Below are 17,670 nucleotides of genomic sequence, written 5' to 3' on the forward strand. Positions count from 1 at the left end.
AGTGACAAGTGATGTGCTCCGAAATTGTGTTTTGGAGGGATCAGCAGTAGCAGGAGTGGATGTGATGACCCAGGAAATCTGCTTTTGAACTAGGCTGTTGGAATAATTACGTCCACTGAGGCGGAAGTGAGAGTGGTGATTTATTGCTGGAAAGAGTCTGCATCCGAACAAATATGTTTGCCTCGAATGCCGAGGCTGTATGGGAGAGAACGTTTGACACGGAAAGGATGGCAGCTGTCCTAATGTGAATAGTACTGTTGTTTGTTAGTAAGTTTGATAGGGACAGAAGTGTGTAGCTGGGCTTTGGTAAGGATGGGATCAACATCAAGGAAAGTGGCATGGGATCTGGAATAGGACAATGTGAAATTTAATTGGGAGAAGGTATTTAGAGATTCCAGGAATTTTAACAGGTCGGCCTCACCACGAGTCCATACGTCGAAAATGTCATCACTGTATGTAAACTATATAAGGGGCTGAAGACTTATAGATCCCATGAAAACTCCTTCCAAGTGACCTACAGAAAGATTGGCATAGGAAGGAACCATCCTGGTTCCCATGGCCATACCCCTGATCTGTTTGTGTGTGTGCCCCTCAAAGGTGAAGTAATTTTTGGTAAGTATAAAGTTGATTAAGACGAGCAAGAAGGATGCCATTGGCTCGGATTCAGGTGGGCATTGACTGAGGAAATGTTCAGTAGCAGACAGACCATGCACTTGGGGGTGTCGGTATAGAGGGAGCTGGCGTCAGTGGTGACAAGCGAGGCACATGGTGGTTGGGAGTGGGATAGGCACAGATTTCAGGTGATCCGGGAAATGATTGGTATCTTTAATATAGTAGGGAAGTCTTTGTACTATGGGTTGCAGGTGTTGATCAACTAAGGCAGGTATACGTACGGTGGATGCTTTGAAGCCATCAACTATAGGACAACCAGGGTGATTGGGTTTGTGGATCTTAGGAAGAAGGTGAAAGGTGGTGGAGGGGGTAAGAAGTTCTATGGGCTGAGGTGTAAGTCCTTGCGAAGGGCCTGAGATTTTTAGGAGGGGCTGCAGGTCAGTTTGAATCACTGGAATGGGATCTTGGTGACAAGTGCTGTATGTAGAGGTGTCAGACAGCCGGCATAGACCTTCATTAAGATGCTCCTGTCACTCAAGTACCACAGTGGCAGATCCTTTGTCTGCTGCTGTGGACAGAGGGGGGGGGGGGGGGTAATGATGGAGTCATCAGCTTTTAGGGAACGTAGTGCGTGGAATTCTTTAGAGGGCAGGATAGGGCCGTGTTTTAGGGACATGAAGAAAGGTTGTGAAGCAATGCTGGATGTGAGGAATTCTTGGAAAGTTGATAAGGGATGATTCTGAGGTATTGGGATGGATCAAGTTAGGATCATGGTCGGGACTGTTCAAGGCAGGGTTCAATGCCACGTTTCTTGTTGGGAAGGTTTTCGGTTTGGGTTGTAAAGTGATATCTCCAGTTGACATTACTCATAAAGGAAAGTAGCTCTTTCACCAAAGCAGCATGGTTAAATGCAGGTTTAAGGCTGAAAGTGAGACCCTTGGATAATAAAGATAATTCAGGCAAGGAGAGTGCATTGGATGAGAGGGTTAAGAATACTGTACTGTTGTGACTGGTGCTCGTGATTATGAGTTATTACAGGTCTGTGGGGCAGTGGTGAAGGCTGTGGGATGTTGGGATGTTAAGGAGGTTGGCCAAGCTTTTTAGGAGAGGAGTGGTGGTTGATGGCATGGCTGTCTGGGGAGCTGCAGAGGGACAGGAAGGGAAACACCACTGTTGAGGTAGTTTAGGAGAAGGTGGGATAGCTTTTTGAGGTGAAGCCTGGCATGTTGTTGCAGTCTGAATTTGACTTGGCAGATTATACAATCCAGGAAAACCTCAGGCCCCTCACCAGGACTTACAACTCAGTCCATAGAACTTCTTACCTCACCCAAACCACACACCTTCTTCCTAAGATCTGCAGACCCAATCATCCTGGTTGTCCTATAGTTGCTGGTTTCAAAGCACTCACTAAATGTATATATGCCTTAGTTGGTGAACACCTGCAACCCATAGTACAAAGACTACCCTCCTATTATTAGTATTTACAATTTTTGGCCTTCATTGGACCACTCTAGCCAACTTTATACAAAGAATTTTTCAGTTTCCTGTCAGCCCAGTACTTCTTCATTCTCTCGGACCTCATCCTTCTTTCTTCATCGGAAATCACCCTTCCTATTGTCTGTTTGTTGAATCTCGTTTGCATTCTGGTTTGTTTGTCTGTGAGTTTCCTGATTTAGTAAGTTTTGTTTCTTGGGTCTTCCGATGTAATCTGTAGCTCATCCATATCTCCCTTGATTTCTGTAATCCACTTAATGTTGCACTTACTGTTCCACAATTTTTCTTTTATTCTCCTGATAATCCTGTTCTCTCTTGTTCTGATTAGATGTCTGAAAAATGAAATGCATTTCTTCTGATTGTACTCATTACTGGTTCTATTTCCGTGTAGGCTGTTTCATTTGTAGCTACTCTCCAGTGTCCATCTTTCTGGTACGATTTGTTGATGCACATTCTGATGATTCTTCTCTCTATTTTGAGTATTTTGTCTATTTGTGCAGTGTTAGTTGTTTTGAAGATTGTTTCACTTGCATATGTTATTTCTGGTTGAGTGACTGGTTTGTAGTGTTTTAATTTTGTTGCTATTGACAGGCTCTTTTTGTTGTAGGTTTTCTTGGTGATATATTGTGCTCAAGTCAATTGTTTATTCTGTTTTGCCATGTTGGCTTTTCATTGAGGTTATATGTTATGAATTCTCCCAGATATTTAAATTTATCTACAATTGTCATTTCTTGGTTTCCTGTGGCAACTTTGTTTATGAGTGGTGGGTCATTTAACATGATGACTGTTTTTTCAAAGGATATGCCAAGACCAATTTTCTGTGCTATTTCCTGTATATTTAGATAACCTGTTGTTTGGTTTCCTGGATACTGTTGGACAAGAGAGCAAGGTCATCAGCAAGTCCTAGACAATTTAAACTTATGTTTTCTTTGGGTCCTCCAATTTGGATCTTCTTTGGGTTAATCTTGTACCATTCCCTCATCATGTATTCTAAAGTGCAGTTGAATAGCAGGGGTGCCAAGCAATCTCCTTGTCTTCAACCTGTTTTTATGATGATTGGCCCAGAGAGTTCCCCCATGAACTTGACTTTTGATACTGTGTTGGGTAAGGTGAGTTCTATCAATTTGTTTAATTTTGTATGGAGCCCAAAATTTCTTAAGATTTTTAACATTGAAGGTCTATGGATACAGTCATATGCTTTTTTAAAGTCCACGAAGGTTTTTACAAGAGGTTTATTTCGTTTCTTGTAATATGCTAGGCTAATTTTAAAGTGATGATTGTTCTGCACAGCTTCTCCAAAGTCTGAAGCCTCCTTGGTATTCACCTAATTCTTCCTTCTAGTTGCTTCCCTCCTATATTAAAGATACCGACCATTTCCTAGATTGTCTGAAATGCGTGCCCGTCCCACTCCCACCACACACCTTGCTTGTCACCATTGATGCCATCTCCCTCTATAGCAACACCCCACACGTACATGATCTATCAGCTACTGAACATTTCCTCAGTCAACACCCACCTCATTCCAAGCCTATGACATCCTTGATCATCTTAATCAACTTTACACCTACCATCAATTACTTCACCTTCGAGAGCAGACATACAAACAGATCAGGGGTATGGCCGTGGGAACCAGGATGGCTCCTTCTTATGCCAACCTTTCTATAGGTCGCTTGGAGGGGGCTTTCCTGGGATCCATAAGTCTTCAGCCCTGATTTGGTTTAGATACATTGATGACACCTTTTCTGTATGGACTTATGATGAGGCTGACCTGTTAAAATTCCTGGAATCTCTAAATACTTTCTCCCAATTAAATTTCACATGGTACTAATCCAAATCCCATGCCACTTTCCTTGACGTTGATCTCGTTCTTACCAAAGGCCAGCTACAAACTTCTGTCCACATCAAACCCACTAACAAACAACAGTACTTACATTTTTACAGTTTCCATCCTTTTCATGTCAAACGTTCCATCTCATACTGCTTTGGAATTCGAGACAAACATATTTGTTCAGATGCAGACTCTTTAAAGCATTCGTCACTACTCTCACTTCAGCTTTCAATGGACATAATTATCCCAACAGCCTAGTTAAAAATCAGATTTCCTGGACCATCACCTTCAAGCCTGGTATTGCTGTTCCCTTCAAAAAACAATTTCGGAGCACATCACTTGTCACCCAGTATCATCCTGGTCTTAAATGAATCAATCAGTTACTTCAACAAGACCATAACTTCCTATAATCATGAGCTGAAATGAGATCCATTCTGTCTGAGATTTTTCCCACCACACCTAGAATAGTTTTCCGTCGCCCTCCCAATCTTTGCAATATCCTTGTCAGACCCTATGCTCGTTCTGCACCCAATCATGACCTCATGACCAGATCTGGATTCTTCCCTTCTTCCCCCAAACACCAGTTTCTCATAACTCTGCAGGTGGCAACTAACACTACATCATGTCCTTCTCGCCACCCACCTGTCCTTAATATACATTAATTCCTTTCGTCTCGGCATATATTCTCAGTAACTACTACTTTCTTCACTCCATTTCAGTTTTCTACATCTTTCATTTTCTTACTTATCTATTTTACACTGTCTCCCCTCCCACCTCTGTTACGTAAAATGCACTTAGCTTTTCACTATTATTAACTCCTGCACAATGTTTTAGTAGTAATCTCTGTCTTGCATATTACCCTGTCTTCCACCTTTAAGCTCTCAGGTTTTCAACTCTCGTCTGGTGCAGTGCTCAACAATCAGTGTTTCCTTCTCATCCCATCCGCTAAGTCTCCCCTGACCCGTGTTCTAGGTGACTTCTAATCTTTACCCCTTTCCCTAATCCTATGCAGTCTTTTCCTTCACCCCTCTTCCTTCCCCTTCAACTCTTCCACCACAAGAAGGAGCCATTGGCTCTGAAAGTTTGTGAAAGGTAAATCCTTTTGTTTGTGTGTGTTCTCCTTCCATTACTTGGTTAGTAGATTTTTTTATTTGATTATATTTCTAGCATTAGTAAATCTGGGAACAGTGCACTGTTGCCTTTTTGACATAGAATTTCCTTCGAATCCCGTGCTGATACAGTTTCTCTACACATTTGAAATGGTTCACTCAGCTGAATGCTTCAGAAGTGCACTAGCAAAAATCAAGTCTTCTCATGTTTGCCAAGGGAGCTAAAAAGATGACCAACACTGTTGTTCGCATATGTGTTGACTGTTTCTCAATTGGACCATGTTATGATGAACGTTGTATTTACAGTTTTCTGCAAAAGTAGGAATGAATAATATTGCCCTTTAGTTTCCTAATTCACCTCAGATTCCTAGCTTAAAGACTGTGTGACATTCGCCTGCTTTATTTCTTCATTGATAGTCCTCAGTGTTGATGTACTGTGCACTTTTATACTGGCTGAAAAATGGGGGGGGGAGTGTCGAAGTTCAACACTGACTACTGGAAATGATGTAGCCAAAAGTTGCACAGTTGCATTTCACAGTTCTTTACTTTCACTGTTCACAACCCCCCAATATTACACTGTTATATGGCCAGTTCACTATTGGTAAACTTTGATAAGCCTCATTAATAGGTTGCAGGCAAACATCAGCATACTGCTACAATAGTTTCTGCTGTTGAACACCTATGAGCAGTAAAGACCTAACCACACAGTTCACAGTTCTTGCAGAATAATAAGCTATGTGTGACACTATTTCTCAAATAAATTTAACGGACACTGTCATTGTTTTAACCCACGACCTCTTTGTGTTAAACTGATTCCACTGTTAAGTTGATACATTGTTGTTACTTGAAACAGTACATAGTTTCCCACTGAGAAACGGCTGTGGGCTGACTGTCTCGGGATCAAGAATTGGGCCTTTATATATCCTCTTAATAATAGGCACCTGAAACTATACATTGTTCGATGTTTAAGTTACAGAAATTACAATTAAAACATTCCTTCAACTGAATGCATCGAAAACTTCATTCTTTTTAACACTTTCATCAACCACAAAGGTTAGGCCAAATTATTTGTTTAAATAATGACATTAACAGATATAGTTACGCAAACAATGCTTTTGACAAATCTGGTAATTATTTTGGAATTAAATAAGAGCTGGCTTTGCTAACATTTTTTCATATAGAGCCATATAAATACTTAAAGAATCGTAGTAGTTATTCTTTCAAATGTTTATAATTAGCACAGAATTTATATTTGTTTATAAGTCAACAATAGAATTTATGTCATGAAACGATTACTGATTTCACCCTTTAACAAAAGATGTTAACTAGTAATAGTCAAAATAAATTAGTAAATTGATTACATACACAAAACTAAGCACAAAATAAGATCTGGTGCTATATTTCTTAAGAATGAGACCCACCCTTTCTCTTTTTTGAAAATGCAGATCATACTCGTTTATGTCAATGTTAGTTAGTCAAAAATGAATTTAAGGAGGCAGATGGCAAAACAAGAGAGGAAGTAAAGAGATCCTAGCTTGCTTCATCACAACTGGATTTACTTCACTTGCTTCTCATTGGGAAAACTATTGTCCCTTAGTGTAGCAATCTATACAGTCGTTAGTGACTGTAAATAACTTGTTCAATTGCAGACCTCTGACTTCACCATTTGTACTGTTAAGTTCTGAGCGTATAGTGCATAAGTGCTCTCTGCCCTCCCCTAATTTCCACACAAATGATACTAGAAAACAAATCGCCTTTATTTTAATAAATAGCAAGATACATGATACTTTGCACTTCCTGCAGAGTTTGGCAGGCTGAGAAATGCATGTGCTCAGTGCAGTATTTTGGAACTACCTGTTCGCCCTAAGCAAATGGACAGGTAGATGGACACAAATGCAGTTGTAAAGTTGCCACTAGGTTGCAAGCTATTTTGGACAGACTGACTTGCCCAGTTGCAAAGACTATACTAGATGATACTGAAAGTTGCAAAAGTGAGAGACAGAACTTGACAGCAACTTTAGCAGAGTCTCATTATTCTTCTTTATGGGATGTGACATAATAATATGTAAAGCGGTTAACTTGTTTTATTCTGTTCAAAAGTTGCTTATTGATTGCTATGATGATAACAATGTTACAACTAATACTTGAGATTTTTATCATTTTAGTCACTTCATCTGTTTTATTTTGTATTATTGATTTAACTGCCACAGTTAAAAAATATCTGTTGAAAGTGTTTGCTATATCTGGAGGACATACACCAGTTTTCAGGGGAAATGCATTAACTGTCCATTTAGTCAATTTTCCTGTCACTTGATTTAGTAAAGACTACAAATATTTTGAATAGTTCTCTACTTTGTCTGTAAGTGCTCTAGTGAAAAAGTCTGTATGTCTCTGACCATATAGCAAAGATGCTGAGCCATAGATAGACACAACAAAAAGACTGTCAGAAAGTGAGATTTCGACCAACTAGGCCTTCCGGTAAAGTGCTGCTTGTGGGGACATACAGGGATGAGCTGGAGAGAGGGTAGGGCAGCTAGGTGCAGTTGGGTGGTTAGACAGGTGCAGGGGGTGGCGGGTTGGAGAGTGCAGAAAAGGAGAGGAGTAAAAAGGCTAAGGGTGCATTGGCGGGATAGATGTTTGCGGAGTGCTGGAATGGGAAAAGGGGCAGGTCTAAATGGGTAAGGACAATGACTAATGAAGATTGAGGCCAGGAGGGTTATACGAACACAGGATATATTGGATGGAGATTTCCCACCTGCACAGTTCAGGAAATCTGGCGTTGGTGGGGAGGATCCAGATGGCACAGGCTGTGAAGCAGTCATTGAAATATAGAACATGGTTTGGGTGGTGTGTTTAGAAATGGGGTGGTTGAGTTGTTTCTTAGCCACTGTTTGTCAGTGGGCATTCATACAGACAGACAGCTTTTTGGTTGTCATGCCGACATAAAATGAAGCACAGTGGTTTCAGCTTAGCTTGTAGATCACATAACTGGTTTCACAGGTAGCCCTGCCTTTGATGGGATAGGTGATGTTTGTGACTGGACTGGAGTAGGTGGCGATGGGAGGTTGTGTGGGACTGTCTTGCATCTAGGTCTATTGCAGGGATATGAGCAATGAGACAAAATGTTGGCAGCAGGAGTTATGTAGGGATGGACGAGGATGATGACAAAGAGATAGTCAAAACCCTGGCAGAGAAAGTGATTCAGTTGCTCCAGTCCTGCAGGGCCTGAGTCATGAGGGGAATGCTCCTCTGGGCCGGAGGGTGAGGTGGGAGGTATGGGGAACTGGAGAGATAAGATGTGGGAGATCTGTTTTTGCACAAGGCTGGGATGCTAATTACGGTCTGTGAAAGCGTCAGTGAGACCCTTGGTATATTTTGATAGGGAGCACTTGTCACTACAGATGCGACAGCCATGTGTGGTTCGGCTGTATGGAAGGGACTTCTTGGCATACTATGGGTGCAGCTGTCGAAGTGGAGTTATAGCTGGTGGTTGGTAGATTTGGTATAGTGAGAGATACTGATGTCGCCATCTTTGAGGTGAACGTTAGGTTGAGTAGGACCAGGTGAAGCAAATGGGGGAGAAGGTATTGAGGTTCTGAAGGAATGTGGACATGAATAGATTGGTATTGGATGGTGCCATGCGGCTGCCCATAACCATACCCCAGATGTGTTTATAGGTAATGCCTTCAAAGGAGAAGTAATTGTGAATGAGGATGTAGTTGGCCATGGTGACTAGGAAAGAGGTTGTTGGTTTGGAATCTGTCAGGCTTTGGGAAAGATAATGTTCAGTAGTGATAAGGCCATGGGCATTAATGATGTTAGTGTAAAGGCAGGTGCCATCAATAATGATGAGCAGGAATTATGTGGTAAAGGAACAGGAATTGTGGAGAGTCAGTGGAGGGAATGGCGGGTGTCTTTTATACAGGAGGATAGGTTGTGAGTAATATGCTGAAGATGTTGGGTCTACAAGAACAGAGATTTTCTCAGTGCGGGCACAGAAACATGCCACAATGGGGTGTCTTATATTGTTGGGTTTATGATCTGTAGGAAACATATAAGAGTGTGGGTTGTGGTAGGGGTAAATAAAATGTCTTCTAACTAGGGCCTCCTGTCGGGTAGACCATTCGCCGGGTGCAAGTCTTTCAATTTGACACCACTTCGGCAATTTGCGCGTCGATGGGGATGAAATGGTGATGATGAGGACAACACAACACCCAGTCTCTGAGCTGAGAAAATCTCTTACCCAGCTGGGAACTGAGCCCGGGCCCGTAAGATTGACATTCTGTCATGCTGACCACTCAGCTACAGGGCGCAGACGTGGTGGGGGTGAGGAGAGAGATGGACTCTGGGAAAAATTTCTGGGATATGCCTAAGGATTTGAGGAGTGACTGGAGATATTGCTGGATTTCTGGAATGGGGTCACTGTGACAGGGTTTGTAGGTAGAGGAATCCGACATCTGGAGGAGTCCTTCTGCCAGGTAATCCTTGCAGTTCAAAACAATAGTGATGGAGCCTTTGTCAGCAGATAGAATTATTTATAAGTTCAGAATCAATTTTTATCTGGTGGATTGCAGTTCTTTCTGTGGATGTAAGGTTAGTTTGCATATTGTGGGATTTGGGGAATGATGGTGAAGCAATGTTCTAGTTTAAGAAATTCTGGAAAGTTGATGGGATGATTTTGGGCAGTGGGGCTGACTTATAACTTTTCTTTCATCCTTTAACACAGTGCTATTTTCCTGTGTTACTACTTTCTAATGCATTATTATAATACTCGGTATCCATCCTTCTTTCCTTACAAACCACATTGCAGACTCTACTAACGAGCCACACTGTATCAACCATCTCGGCTGTGCACAACATACAGCTACAAGACTGTGCTGATTGTTGGAGCAGCATCTCATGTCCCGCATGTCAAATTGATCACTCTTCCTGCATCACTTTAACTTATTTTCCCATGTTATTTCCCATACATTCCTGAGCCGCACGAACTTATATCTCATCCACCAACCCTTCCCCACCCCCCACTACTTCTCTTCTCTATTCCAGTTTGCACCAACAACTTCACCTAATCTAGTCACACCTTCTGTCCCCCTTGTTCACACTTGTCCACCCACAGTCCTGCAATCCACATTACATTATTCATTTTTTGATCTCATTGTGTCTTCTCACTAATTTCAGTTTGTTTTCGCTTTTTTCATATCGTCCTACTTCCTCAGATTTCATCTTGTTTTCCCTTGCTTAATCCATTTCATCCTTTTCATGTTTTTTCCCATGTGTTTGGGTGCATTTTTGTGAATTTTTTCGGACGTATTTGTAGGTTATTTATGCATTTTCACACGTTTTTATCCACCACCATGGAGCCTCACTCCTTCCATCTGTGCCACTACAGAACAGTTTCCTTATCCCTAGCCTGAACCAGGTCCCACATATTGTTCCTGCATTGTTGCTCGGCTTGTGGAATCTCCCCAGATGACCTTACCATCAAATTACGCATCTCTGGCTATAACCCGTCCTTCCACAGTGACTTCCATCTGTTCAGTTTCTGCCAATCCTTAACCGCCACCAACATATTCGTGCAAAACCATATCAATCAGGCCCAAACTTTCTTTCAGTACCTCCGCTCCACCCTGTTCACTTCCTACTTCTGCCTTGGACTACCACTATCCACCACCTCTACAACAATGTCCAAACCTCCCCCACACAACCTCATAGCTGACAATCCCTGCCTTGCAGACCTACTACATTTACCCTACCATCAAAAACTCTCTTCCACCACCATACAGAATCCAGAGCCTAAACTGACCTGAATTAGTCATGAACCTTTCCTCAAAAAGCCTTAGCCCCACAGAAGTATCAGTCATTTCCAAAGGCCTCACCCTTTGCCCCAGTCCCAAATTCAATCATGCAGGGCTTGTTAAAGACCTTCTCTCCATCTCCCGATCCCTGTGGCGGAAGCAATACTTACCACTAACCCTACCAATCAGACTCAACAAAAGACCAATTCTGAACCCTGCCTGACTTAATTCATTGCTCCAGTCAAACATGACCCACCCCAACTGCCCCAAATCACCCCATGTTAACTTTACAGGATTTTTTAACCTCAAACCTTGCCTCATCATCATTTCCCAAATCCCTCAACATGCAAACTAACCTTACATCCACAGAAAGAACCACAATCCACCACCTAAAAAATGATCCTGAACTTATAATCCTACCTGCTGACAAAGGCTCCATCACCATTGTTTCCAACTGCAAGGATTATCTGCCAGAAAGACTCCACCAGCTGTTAGATTCCTCCACCTACAAAATCTGCCACAATGACCTCATTCCAGAAATCCAGCAATATCTCCACTCTCTCCTCAAATCCTTAGGCCTTTTCCAGAACATCTCCACCGAGTCCATCTCTCTCCTTACCCCTACCATTCCCTGCAGTCCTTCCTTCTACATGTTTCCTAACTCCATAAACTCAGTCTCCTAGGACACCACATTGTGGCCAGTTTCTATGTCCCCACTGAGAGAATCTTTGCTCTTGTAGACCAATAACTTCCTTTTCACTAACATCCCTAATGCCTATGACCTTACTGCTTTTGAACACTACCTTTCCCAATGCTCAATGATTTCCAAACCTGCAATCTCCTTCCTAATCGCCATGACCAACTATATCCTCACCAACAAATACTTTTCCTTTGAAGGCATTACCTACAAACGAATCCGGGGTATGGTTGTGGGCATCCGTGTGGCACCATCCTATGCCAACCTATTCATGGACCATCCTCCCCCCATGAACCATGGACCTTGCCGTTGGTGGGGAGGCTTGCATGCCTCAGCGATACAGATAGCCGTACCGTAGGTGCAACCACAACGGAGGGGTATCTGTTGAGAGGCCAGACAAACGTGTGGTTCCTGAAGAGGGGCAGCAGCCTTTTCAGTAGTTGCAAGGGCAACAGTCTGGATGATTGACTGATCTGGCCTTGTAACACTAACCAAAACGGCCTTGCTGTGCTGGTACTGCGAACGGCTGAAAGCAAGGGGAAACTACGGCCGTAATTTTTCCTGAGGGCATGCAGCTTTACTGTATGATTAAATGATGATGGCGTCCTCTTGGGTAAAATATTCCGGAGGTAAAATAGTCCCCCATTCGGATCTCCGGGCGGGGACTACTCAAGAGGATATCGTTATCAGGAGAAAGAAAACTGGCGTTCTACGGATCGGAGTGTGGAATGTCAGATCACTTAATCGGGCAGGTAGGTTAGAAAATTTAAAAAGGGAAATGGATAGGTTAAAGTTAGATATAGTGGGAATTAGTGAAGTTCGGTAGCAGGAGGAACAAGACTTCTGGTCAGGTGACTACAGGGTTATAAACACAAAATCAAATAGGGGTAATGCAGGAGTAGGTTTAATAATGAATAGGAATGCGGGTATGCTACTACGAACAGCATAGTGAACGCATTATTGTGGCCAAGATATATACGAAGCCCACATCTACTACAGTAGTACAAGTTTATATGCCAACTAGCTCTGCTGATGACGAAGAAATTGAAGAAATGTATGATGAAATAAAAGAAATTATTCAGATAGTGAAGGGTGATGAAAATTTAATAGTCATGGGTGACTGGAATTCGGTAGTAGGAAAAGGGAGAGAAGGAAACGTAGTAGGTGAATATGGATTGGGGCTAAGAAATGAAAGAGGAAGCCGCCTGGTAGAATTTTCCACAGAGCACAACTTAATCATAGCTAACACTTGGTTTAAGAACCATGAAAGAAGGTTGTATACATGGAAGAACCCTGGAGATACTAAAAGGTATCAGATAGATTATATAATGGTAAGACAGAGATTTAGGAACCAGGTTTTAAATTGTAAGACATTTCCAGGGGCAGATGTGGACTCTGACCACAATCTATTGGTTATGACCTGTAGATTAAAACAGAAGAAACTGCAAAAAGGTGGGAACTTAAGGAGATGGGACCTGGATAAACTGACTAAACCAGAGGTTGTACAGAGTTTCAGGGAGAGCATAATGGAACAACTGACAGGAATGGGGGAAAGAAATACAGTAGAAGAAGAATGGGTAGCTTTGAGGGAAGAAGTAGTGAAGGCAGCAGAGGATCAAGTAGGTAAAAAGACGAGGGCTAGTAGAAATCCTTGGGTAACAGAAGAAATATTGAATTTAATTGATGAAAGGAGAAAATATAAAAATGCAGTAAATGAAGCAGGCAAAAAGGAATACAAACGTCTCAAAAATGAGATCGACAGGAAGTGCAAAATGGCTAAGCAGGGATGGCTAGAGGACAAATGTAAGGATGTAGAGGCTTATCTCACTAGGGGTAAGATAGATACTGCCTACAGCAAAATTAAAGAGACCTTTGGAGAGAAGAGAACCACTTGTATGAACATCAAGAGCTCAGATGGAAACCCAGTTCTAAGCAAAGAAGGGAAAGCAGAAAGGTGGAAGGAGTATGTAGAGGGTCTATACAACGGCAATGTACTTGAGGACAATATTATGGAAATGGAAGAGGATGTAGATGAAGATGAAATGGGAGATACGATACTGCGTGAAGAGTTTGACAGAGCACTGAAAGACCTGAGTCGAAACAAGGCCCCCGGAGTAGACAACATTCCATTGGAACTACTGATGGCCTTGGGAGAGCCAGTCCTGACAAAACTCTACCATCTGGTGAGCAAGATGTACAAGACAGGCAAAATACCCTCAGACTTCAAGAAGAATATAATAATTCCAATCCCAAAGAAAGCAGGTGTAGACAGATGTGAAAATTACCGAACAATCAGTTTAATAAGCCACAGCTGCAAAATACTAACACGAATTCTTTACAGACGAATGGAAAAACTGGTAGAAGCTGACCACGGGGAAGATCAGTTTGGATTCTGTAGAAATACTGGAACACATGAGGCAATACTGACCTTACGACTTATCTTAGAAGAAAGATTAAGGAAAGACAAACCTACGTTTCTAGCATTTGTAGACTTAGAGAAAGCTTTTGACAATGTTGACTGGAATACTCTCTTTCAAATTATGAAGGTGGCAGGGGTAAAATACAGGGAGCGAAAGGCTATTTACAATTTGTACAGAAACCAGATGGCAGTTATAAGAGTCGAGGGGCATGAAAGGGAAGCAGTGGTTGGGAAAGGAGTGAGACAGGGTTGTAGCCTCTCCCCGATGTTATTCAATCTGTATATTGAGCAAGCAGTAAAGGAAACAAAAGAAAAATTCGGATTAGGTATTAAAATTCATGGAGAAGAAGTAAAAACTTTGAGGTTCGCCGATGACATTGTAATTCTGTCAGAGACAGCAAAGGACTTGGAAGAGCAATTGAACGGAATGGATAGCGTCTTGAAAGGAGGATATAAGATGAACATCAACAAAAGCAAAACGAGGATAATGGAATGTAGTCGAATTAAGTCGGGTGATGCCGAGGGAATTAGATTAGGAAATGAGACACTTAAAGTAGTACAGGAGTTTTGCTATTTGGGGAGCAAAAGAACTGATGATGGTCAAAGTAGAGAGGATATAAAATGTAGACTGGCAATGGCAAGGAAAGCATTTCTGAAGAAGAGAAATTTAACATCGAGTATAGATTTAAGTGTCAGGAAGTCATTTCTGAAAGTATTTGTATGGAGTGTAGCCATGTATGGAAGTGAAACATGGACAATAAATAGTTTGGACAAGAAGAGAATCGAAGCTTTTGAAATGTGGTGCTACAGAAGAATGCTGAAGATTAGATGGGTAGATCACATAACTAATGAGGAAGTATAATTGAATAGGATTGGGGAGAAGAGAATTTTGTGGCACAGCTTGACCAGAAGAAGGGATCGGTTGGTAGGACATGTTCTGAGGCATCAAGGGATCACCAATTTAGTATTGGAGGGCAGCGTGGAGGGTAAAAATCGTAGAGGGAGACCAAGAGATGAATACACTAAGCAGATTCAGAAGGATGTAGGTTGCAGTAGGTACTGGGAGATGAAGAAGCCTGCACAGGATAGAGTAGCATGGAGAGCTGCATCAAACCAGTCTCAGGACTGAAGACCACAACAACAACAACAACAACAACTAGAGGAATTCTTCCTAAACACCCAGACTCCCAAACCCATCACTTGGTTCTGATTCACTGATGACATCCTCATGATTTGGATTGTGAGGAGACGCTTTCCATATTCTTCCAGAACCCCAATCCCCCCCCCAATTTGCTCCACCTGGTCCTACTCAACCCATCAAGCCACCTTCCTCAATGTTGACCTCCATCTGAAAGATGGCTACATCAGTAATTCCAACCATATAAAACCTACCAACCACCAGCAGTACCTCCACTTAGACAGCTGCACCCATTCTGTGGTAAGAAGTACCTTTCCTAGCCACCCATGGCCGTTGCATCTGTAGTGATGAGTGCTCATTCTCACAATATACCAAGGGCCTCACTGAGGCCTTCACAGACAATAATTACCCTCCCAACCTTGTACAAAAATAGATCTCCTGTGCCATAACTCTCCAGTCCCCCATATCCCCCCCCCCCTCCAAAGTCCCACTGTCCAGCCACAGAGGTGCATTCCCCTCATGACTCAGTACCATCCAGAAATGGAGCATATGAATCACATTCTCTGCATGGTTTTGTAACTACCGCTTGTCACACCATAAAATGAGGAATGTCCTTCCCTTTATCCCCCCCTACCACTGTGGTATTCCACTGCCCACCAAACCTACACAATTTCCTCGTTCATCCCTACAAAACCCCTGCTCCCAGCCCCTTGTTTTATGGTTCATATCCCTGTAATTGACCTACATGCAAGACCAGTCCCATACATCCTCCCACCACCACCTACTCCAGTCCAGTCGCAAGTGTCACCCATTCCATCAAAGGCAGGGCTACCTGTGAAACGAGTCACACGATCTATGAGCTAAGCTGCAACTACTGTGCTTCATTTTACATCTGTATGACAACCAACAAGCTGTCTGTCCTTATGAATGGCCAGCGTCAAACTGTGGCCAAAAAACAACTTGACCACCCCATTGCGGAGCATGCCACCCGACACTATGTTCTTCATTTCAGTGACTGCTTAACAGCCTGTGCCATCTGAATCCTCCCCACCAACACCAGCTTTTCTGAATTGCACCGGTGAAAACTCTTCCTGCTATTTATCGTATGTTCCTGGCCTCAATCTTCGTTAGTCATTGTCTTTACCCATCTAGCCCCATCCCTTTTCCCATTCCAGCACTCCCTGGCCCTCTATCCCACCAATGCGCCCACAGCATTTTACTTCTCTCCTTTTCCACTACTCCCTACCTCCCTTCCCCTCCCAAATGCACCTAGCTGCCCTATCCCCCTCCACCTCGTCCCTGTATGCTCCCATAAGCAGCACTTGACTGTCACCCATCCCTACCCTGCTATCCCTCCTCTTCCCTGCCCCAACCTCCTCCTTAGCCCCCCACCTGACTGCTTCCCCCATCATGTGCTGCTGCTAACAGTCTGGCTTCAGAAGCCAGAGACTGTGGTCATATGCATTGAGCTGCTTTTGCATGTGTGTGTGTATGTGTATGATGTCTAGTTCCGATGAAGGCCTAGTTGACCTAAAGCTCACTATCTGACAGTCTTTTTTGTGCCTATCTGTGACCGGCAACTCCACTGTATCGTGAGCTGCAACTATCCTTTACATAATGTTGTTAGCTGTCCTTGAGTTAATTTCTTTAATCTTATTTTACTTTTAGTGAGTAACAGTTCTTTCTTTGCCAACAAATACTAGAAATATTCCATTTCATTTTCTTATTCCAGGTTAAGAGGTATGAGACATTCAAAGGGTGTATACGCCATCTGACAATTAATGGGCAAACAGAAGATCTTGTTGGACCTAAAGCAACCCATCACAAAGTTGGACAGTGCTTTCCTCGTGTGGAAGCCGGGTCTTATTTTTCTGGAGATGCCTATGCTATTTACAGTATGTGCAGTATTTGTAGAGTAGATGAAAAGTTGTTACCAGCTTATAATATTTTATCATTTTGCGGGTGATAATTAACTGTGGCATAGTTTCTTCCTTAAAAAATGGAGAGAGACAAAACATGTTTTGGTATGACCATAGATTTTGTTACACTGCTTTCAAAAGTTTTCTGAGCTTGTTTATAAACATGCTTATTGCAGTTCATAAAAGGTTTAAAAGCATTCACAGGTAATGTGTACTGAACTCTCTCCAAAAAGCAACTAATGTAAAACCGACCATACAATCGTAAAAACAAATTATGTTGCATTTTATATATTTATTAAGGAATACAAAATTTATCAACAATTCAACAGTTTATAAGACTAATATGGAATTGATGCTTTTTAATGAAGAGAGCTGTCCATTATATAAATTGCTTGAAACCTCAGTTTCGACATGTGAATCGGTTGCTATCACATGTTTACACATTTGCATCTCCAATATTTTTTTGTCCTTTTACTTTGTCATTACATTTGAATAAGTGAGGGAAGTAGACATGTCTAATGACCATCTGAATGAACCACAGAAAAGTGCTCAAGATAAAACAGCTTGTGTTCTTTGGCAAATGTTACACTCATGGAAAGCTTATGCAGAACTGTTTGCATGAGAGTTTAAGACTGGTTTGGTAAAACCTCCAGCAAAGT

General features: G+C 42.2%; 1 protein-coding gene across 1 annotated transcript in view; it reads left to right on the top strand.

Moving 5' to 3' along the window:
* The window catches only part of LOC126262654 (laminin subunit alpha-1), a 429,094-nt gene that overhangs the window by 369,445 nt on the left and 41,979 nt on the right, over positions 1-17,670 (top strand). The window contains exon 31 of the mRNA XM_049959424.1: positions 16,825-16,987. Within this exon, the coding sequence (XP_049815381.1) occupies positions 16,825-16,987 (163 nt within the window). The remainder of the gene's footprint in view (positions 1-16,824; positions 16,988-17,670) is intronic.

Source organism: Schistocerca nitens, chromosome 6 (assembly GCF_023898315.1).
Source record: "Schistocerca nitens isolate TAMUIC-IGC-003100 chromosome 6, iqSchNite1.1, whole genome shotgun sequence".
In the NCBI taxonomy this organism is placed as follows: Eukaryota; Metazoa; Arthropoda; class Insecta; order Orthoptera; family Acrididae; genus Schistocerca; species Schistocerca nitens.